Below are 7476 nucleotides of genomic sequence, written 5' to 3'. Positions count from 1 at the left end.
CTAATAAACTTCCGTTTATAACAATGAGAAGAGCCCAGTAATAAATTTCCAAAAGCATGAGGTAATGAACAAAATCCATATGGTGTTAATTCCGTAACAACAACAAAAAAAAACATGGACATTTTGAGCTCTAGTGCATATGAAAATACAATAATTCCCATGCCATAAAAACTATTCCTAACATGAGTATTCCATATCCATCGTCAAATCTATTATTTATAGATGCAGCCCATAAAATTTTCATACAAGGCCATTCTAAAATTAAAAATAATCCTCCTAACTATACATTCAGGCCAACTAAATTTGACAGATTTTTGTATCATCAAAACTTTTAGTTGTTTTTTTTTGGTGATAAAATACATATGATTAAGCAAAAAAATCCAGTTTCAATGTTAAGACTTCAAAAGACTGAAGATTTTAGTTTAAAGTGATCAGAATGATTTTTTTTCCCTCTCCACAGTTTTGTATCGATAATTTACAAATTTTGTTTTCTATACTACTTCATCCAAAGAAAAAAAATAAAATAAAATATAAACATTGCCCGCAAAATTTTATTTACTTATTAATGTCTCAAAATTGATCCTCCCTCTCTAGGATGTTGGACTTGAGCCATGTTTCGACCTATTCATCCTTCTTCACCTTCTCAGCAGTTGAAAACTGAAAGACGTTTGATACATCTTTCTTTTCACCAACAGACAAGTTCTCTGTAAGATTAGCTGCTAATGATGTAACTTCCTTGCTCTCTTCAGAAATCTGCCCTTGAGACTCAGCAACCATCGAAAAGCGAAAGATATTAGATACATCCATCTTCTCAATAATAGCTGCTAGTGATGTAGCACCTTCCTTGCTCTCTTCAGAATTCTGCACTTGAGACTCCGCATCTGTTAAAAAACGAAAGATGTTAGGCACATCTTTCTTTTCACTAATAGACGATTTTTCAGTAAGATCAGCTGCTGGTGATGTAGCACCTTCCTTAATCTCTTCAGATTTCTGCACTTGAGACTCTGCAGCCTCTGCGACCATTTCCTTAAATAATTTAGCATCTGTGCGGCAGGAAGCAAGCACAGGTCAGAAAATCAGAAAAATAAAGGTGCGGTGAACACTCACAAGATAAATGTTACTTCATTGGTAATTCGCTTCTTCCAGACTAGCTATGTTTACTTAGGATGTGTGTTAACAACGGATATTCTCACTATAGACTATCATAAGACACAAACATTGAAGAAAGACTGTTTAAATATTCAAATCATGATGAAGCATTGCACATACGCACAACCTAATAGTATATTTCAGATGTATTCAAATTGAGAGACTAAGTTTTTCTAGAACCTCGGCACTTTGGGGCATGGAGATGCTAAGTGTTGAAGCTACTTCCACCGAAATTATAGAACTCCCAAAATAAAACTAAACTTAGCTAATTTCAAAAGGCCAGTCATGAATAATAACTTCAATGAAGTACTGGCAACCTAAAAATGGAATATCGTATTCAATCACAATGATACTCATAATCTATCTTGTTTTAGCATTAACAAAGGGATGACGTTGTGTCATTAGAGAAATACTATGACTTGAAGCTTGTTCAGGTTAGTAAATTCTGAAACAGTACAGCATAATACTATCTGTAATAGCGTACTCAAGAAAATACATGTACACCGTAGCCCTTTGTTACTAAGATTGAATTGGCAAGCCAAATTTCAAGTAAGTTAACTTGAAAAAGTTAACATCTTAATACAGTAAACTCAAGTCATAATCTCTCAACGGTATTAGTAAAAAAACAGGTAGAAATTGAACCTCTGCACAATATATCAATTTAATAAAAAAAAAATCAATGAAACTCTCAAGCAAATACTTACCCTGAATGTATACAAATCGAGCACAGAACACCTCTTCTCTCAATTCACTATCAGAAAAATCACTAGCATGCCAGATCCATGATTTCTGACTCCAAATATGTTTTTGAATCGAAATTGTTGCAAGAACTACAAATAAACACAACCAAAATCCAAAATAAAAATCTCACGGATCAAATCCAAAGATCAAAGAGAAAAAACACAAATCAATTCAAAAACAAAAACGAACCTAGATGATTAGCAATAACCTTCAGTGTCTTAGATTGTCTCCTAACGAAACAAAATTTCTTAGTTTCTTTATGTTTAAGAAGCTTAATAAATCCATTCCCTCTTTCTTTCCAATATTTTCCATCTTTATCAAATCTGTACAGTTTCGCTTGTCAACACAGAATCAACAACCATAAAACAAAACAATTTTGAACTGAATCAAATCGAAAAAGGTAATAAGCAAAGAGATTAGGATTTGGATAATGTATACATACAGATTGAACAAAACATCTTCTTCTTCAAGTGTAATAATAGGTGCGACCTCAGCAGATTCTGTATTTGTCGGGTATTTATAAAGCTTCCTTGGCGTTGCTCCCTTAAGAAAATCTTTTTCTCCATTCAATTCAGGAAACTTGAATGTTATCATCGCTACTGCCAGAGAGGAACAGAGAGACTGTGGTGGTTATATATGGCGGGTACCCGATTTTGAACATACTTTTGCTGGTGTTGGATTATATACAGATTACCAAACTCCTGCTTTGATTTAAAGCTGTCTGTAAGCTATTACTAGCTTGGAAGTAAAGCTGACTGCCTATAAGAAAAAAATCAGAAAAATGTGTGGAAATCAATTTCTAACCCTAAGTTTCAAATTAGTGAGCAAACTGTAAGTTCTGAATCATTCTCTGCCAAGGCAATGGTGCATTGGCTTCCTATGTAATTTTCTGCTTCGTCTTGCCCAAGCGAAATCAATTCGCCTGATTGAATCAAGTTTCTTCATATCATAACCTACATCACTGATCAATCCATAGAAAAAACAAATCCCAATTTAATGAACACAAACAAATAATTAAAATTCGAAAAATAAATAATGAAAGAACGGGGAGAAGAAGATCATACGGTGCAAATTTTTCGAGCCCATTTTCTTCAATTGCATCCAATCGTCTGATTGGAAGTTTATCCATAGAAATATCTAATTTTGAGTGAGGTTTTGGAGGAGTAGGAGCTGATTTCTGAAACCCTAGAATGTTAAAGACAGTGGAAGGGAAAGTGGAATAATAAGGTGGCTTCGAAAGCTAACTGGAGGAGGGTAAACCGGTAATGTTCATTCACTCGTTTAGAGCAGTGTAGTTAATTTCCGCCGAGATATCGTTGATAATATCGGTTTCGGTGTTTCACCGAGATGCCGATATTGCTGGTATTGGCCGATATTTCGTCGATATTGGCCGATATTTCACCGGTATTCACCGAAATATCGCGTCTCGGTACTCAACCGATATTCACCGAAATCCGATATTGACTACATTGCTTTAGAGTAACTGCATCATTGAGTTACTATATTCTCAAATTCTCAATCCATATATGGCTTATTTGGCTCAGCATTTTGGTATGCGACGTAGTGGGAGACCGATCAACGTACTTCATATCACTGTTCAGGAGAAACGAAATCAAAAAATCCATCCAACTCAAACACATTTTACAATAAATAACGTGTGGTTTCAACACAATTTATAATTTCGTTTTCTACAACACGGGGTTTAAAAAACCGTTTGTCATTTATATAATTACTTTTAACCAAACGACATCTTAAAATAAGTTTAGTTGAGAATGAGTTATAAAATGAGTTTAGTTGAAAATGAGTTATAAAATGAGTCTATTGATTGAAAAGGAGTTACAAAATGAGTCTAGAAGGAGTTATAAAATGAGTTTAGTTGAAAAGGAGTTATAAAATGCGTATATTATAAACGCTGTTAACATAATCGTGCTACATTGAGGTTAGCCGCATTTATAAGAATGCACAATTGGAGATATGGAAACTAATTGGGGGATATAGCTACATGATAAAATAGGGATCCTAATATCAAATCTGGGTCAACCCTTATGTAATTATTTTTTTAATTCCTAATCTAGTCCTCACTAATCATGTTTAGTAGTTAATAATAATTAGTAAAATCTTAAGTATTTCGGGGATAGATTAGTGTGTATTTTTATTTGAATTTGTGTGAGGGAGGTGAGAGTTGAAGGAGGGAAAAATATTTTTGAGTGGAAATTTTTTTGTGAAAATGGAAGATGATTGTGAGGAGAAAATTGCAGCTGCTGAATCTTTAGCTCAACTACAACAACAATCATATCTTCAATTTTCGGTTAATGATAACAACTCACAATTGGATTTATATGATGAACCAACACCCTTGGATCATGATTTTCGTGAGCATGAAGTGTTTTATGAAGAACTAACCCAAGAAAGTAAACATCTTCAACATACAAGCAACCCCAACACATAGGTAATGCTTCAAAGTGGTCGAAAATTTGATTTTTTTTTTTTAAAACCGCCATTTTTTTCTCTGAAAAAGCTTGGTGCCGGCATACACGTAGTATGAATACCATGCCGGAACACCCATACCCGGCATGGTATTCATACTATTTGCATGCCGGAACCAAATATCCCCCATTTTGAATCAACTGCCGGCGTGGTCTTCAACCACAAAATACATGACGGCACGCAGTAAAAATTTTACCTACCACCGAATATTCCCTGGAATATTCAAACCGGCATGGTTCGCTCCTAACCTCATGAATTCGATGATGTAAAGAGAATGACCAAAGCATGTATCAAACCACGAGTGATTCTTAGAGGCTTCAAGGAAAAAGATAAAACGAACGTTTATTCTCTAAGTACAATCTATAGCGTGCAAGCAACCATTAGACAAGTGGAATGGGAAGGGAGTACCGTTATGCAAGACTTTGAGAAGATAGCTTGGGATCACAACTAAACGTGTATCATTAAAAGAGGACCGGACAACAAGCCACTTCAATTATTCATTGCGCATCCTTTGCTTTCACAATTGACTCATACATGTTGTGGTGTTCTTATGATGGATTGAACCTACAAGACAAACAAATACAACATGTCGTTGTCCAACACCGTGGGGCAAACATAGGACAAGGTATCATTCACATTGGCTTGGTGTTTAATGGAAAACGAGAGGTATTACAATTATCATTGGGCCTTACGACAATTGAAATTATTGTTCCCGGAAAATCAATTTCCGAGGGTCATCATAACCAATCAAGATGACGCACTAATGAATTCTATATCCGATGTATTTCCGGATGCACAAAATTTCTTATGTACGTATCATATACGTCAAAATATGACAAAACATTGTCATGCTTTGTTTGAACCCTCTAAGGCGTATATTAAGAAGAGAATGGTTGCTCAACTAGAGGAAGATGTTCGCAAAAAGAAACTATCACCCGAAGAAGAAGAAGATGAAAGAGGAAAGATTAAAGAGCGAGTGGACAAAGAACACGATGAAAATCATAAAAAGTGGTTGGAATTTCTAAAGGATTGGGAGAAAGTTTATTGGTCTCTTACCGAGGATATATCATGTTTACTGCAAAATATAACGAAGTGTATCCAAGTGTCGTCTCATATTTTCGGGATAAATTGTTGGATAAGTTCAAGGAAATTTTTTTGCGTGCATGGACAAATCGGTATAGACACCACGGGAATGAAGCAACTAGTATAGCAGAGTCCTCTCATGGGAGATTTAAAGATCTCATCCAGTCCGGCCAAGGGAACGTGGTTACGGTCACCGAGGCATTTTAAAAATACTTTAAGGCTGATATCGATAGGATCAAGAAGGCTTTTGAGAAAAGCTCGATGGAAAGGATGACATCACATTTTCGATATGGTAAATTTCTCCAAGGAATAGAATTCAACGTCTCGCAGTGGGCAATAAAACATATGATTAAGCAAATGGAAATGGAGATAAACTACGACAAACCGGGTGATGTGTGTATTTGTCCCGACATGTCTTCGTTGGGGCTTCCGTGTCGTCATATGCTTGTGAAGTCTGAAGAAGTGATACCTATTGAGGTTATTGATCCATTTTGGAAGCAATTATCTTTCGACCCTCCCCCTACGGAAGCTCCCGGACAATCACCATGGGATACTCCCGAAGCAAAGGAATTCTATAAAGCTTACTCACGTGGCAACTCGGATAGCCGACAAGTATTGTTGAGCCAACTATGGATAATTACACGCCCATGGATAACATAAAGTGAAGAGCCAACAAAAGCATATCCGCACGGTAGACCACAAATTAAAACCACAAGGAGAAAACAAAGAAAATAATTGAAAGCAATGAGTCAACGCGAATGTGAAGATGAGGCAAGTAAGAAACGAGACCCAACCGGATATGAGCTTTCGGAAGCAAGGTTCGCGGAAGCTCCGGTTCAAAAGAAAAGGGGTAGGCCGTTTTTGGAACCTCCATCAAGTCAACAACAAACGGGGAATTCCGTATCCACACCACAAGTCGATGAAGTGCCGGTTCTAAAGAAAAAGGGTAGGCCGAAGAAGTTACCGCTATCAATTCAAGAACAAATGACAGATTCCGTATCAACACCACAAGCCGATGAAGTACCGGTTCCAAATAAAAGGGGTAGGCCGACGAAGGTACCCGCATCGATGGAACAAGAACAACAAGCCTAGGAAGAGGATGCCACGCCTAGAGTCGATGTAGCGGAGGTTACAAAGAAAAAGGGTAGGCCTAGGAAGGTACCAACAATGATTGAACAAGGAGAACATTCCGAAGTCACACCCATAATCGAAGGGGCGTATTTGCATATCAAAATTAAAATTAATAAGGAACCTACATCAAGTCAAGTACATCAAGCTGAAAATTCCGAAGTCACGCCAAAGATAAGTGATAGCAAAGGTAAGCGACCAATGCCTAGTCATCAACAACAAGATGGTGAAGTAGTCCCTTTTAAAAAGCGAAGGGGTAGGCCAAGGAAGTAAGGACTCCCAACACATATCGAAGACATTAGAAGTGTAAAGATTGCAAAGGATGGATGGATATAATTAAGCTGTAAACTGGTAATATGAAGATGTGTAAGGATTCCAAAACAGGCAAGACTGATAGACATAACCATACCAAAATAGAAGGTTATGTAGACCAACTTCCCGAGTTTATTCGCGAGTATATTTTATATACGGATGATGTCGATGGAGATCGAAATTGTGGCTATCATGACGTGACCGAACAATTAGAAAATATTTGAGACGGCGTTTAGTAAAGGGATGACACCATGCCGATAAGCTAGAAAGAGGATGTCCGAGCAACTTATGAAAAAGAAGAGTTGTTACGAACAATTGGTAGATGATGACGAAGGGTTTGATAGTTTTCATGCTCGGGTGTTGGGGCAAGAGCACGAGATGAAGTTCCTTCCTACTGAATATTGGATGAAAATGCCGGTTTGTGGGCATATTATGGTGGATACATTTAACTGTGTTGTTCATTATTTTTCCCCCACCGAACAAACAACTTATACGCCAAAGTGGCAAAAGTGGGAAGGATCTCTTAAGAAGAGAAGAGTTGTCTTGGCGTTCGTGAACGAGAATCATTTCATTATT

At 36.9% G+C, this 7476-nt stretch overlaps 1 protein-coding gene across 3 annotated transcripts; it reads right to left on the bottom strand.

Moving 5' to 3' along the window:
- Positions 1 to 360: 360 nt before the first annotated feature.
- On the bottom strand, positions 361 to 3134 carry LOC113361088 (ran-binding protein 1 homolog c-like). 3 transcript variants are annotated; one of them, XM_026604458.1, is made up of 6 exons: positions 2955 to 3134; positions 2333 to 2851; positions 2080 to 2213; positions 1854 to 1979; positions 969 to 1043; positions 361 to 881 (listed from the first exon to the last, which is right to left on the bottom strand). In XM_026604458.1, the coding sequence occupies exons 2-6, from the start codon at positions 2482 to 2484 to the stop codon at positions 622 to 624; spliced, it is 747 nt and encodes a 248-aa protein (XP_026460243.1). In that variant the 5' UTR covers positions 2485 to 2851; positions 2955 to 3134; the 3' UTR covers positions 361 to 621. The 3 variants fall into 3 exon arrangements, with proteins under 3 accessions (XP_026460243.1, XP_026460242.1, XP_026460241.1); XM_026604457.1 differs by having other exon boundaries at positions 361 to 1043; positions 2333 to 2591; positions 2695 to 2851; XM_026604456.1 differs by having other exon boundaries at positions 361 to 1043.
- Between the last annotated feature and the right edge of the window lie 4342 nt (positions 3135 to 7476).

This window comes from Papaver somniferum, chromosome 3, assembly GCF_003573695.1.
Source record: "Papaver somniferum cultivar HN1 chromosome 3, ASM357369v1, whole genome shotgun sequence".
NCBI lineage: Eukaryota > Viridiplantae > Streptophyta > Magnoliopsida > Ranunculales > Papaveraceae > Papaver > Papaver somniferum.
This window is presented reverse-complemented; position numbering and strand designations above follow the sequence as displayed.

Coding starts and splice junctions, on each gene's coding strand:
- LOC113361088 (XM_026604456.1), bottom strand. CDS start 2,484: ATGATAACATTCAAGTTTCCTGAATTGAATGGAGAAAAAGATTTTCTT. Junction 2,214..2,332: donor GAAGATGTTTTGTTCAATCT/GTATGTATACAT, acceptor GAAACTGTACAG/ATTTGATAAAGATGGAAAAT. Junction 1,044..1,853: donor TCGATTTGTATACATTCAGG/GTAAGTATTTGC, acceptor CCTGCCGCACAG/ATGCTAAATTATTTAAGGAA.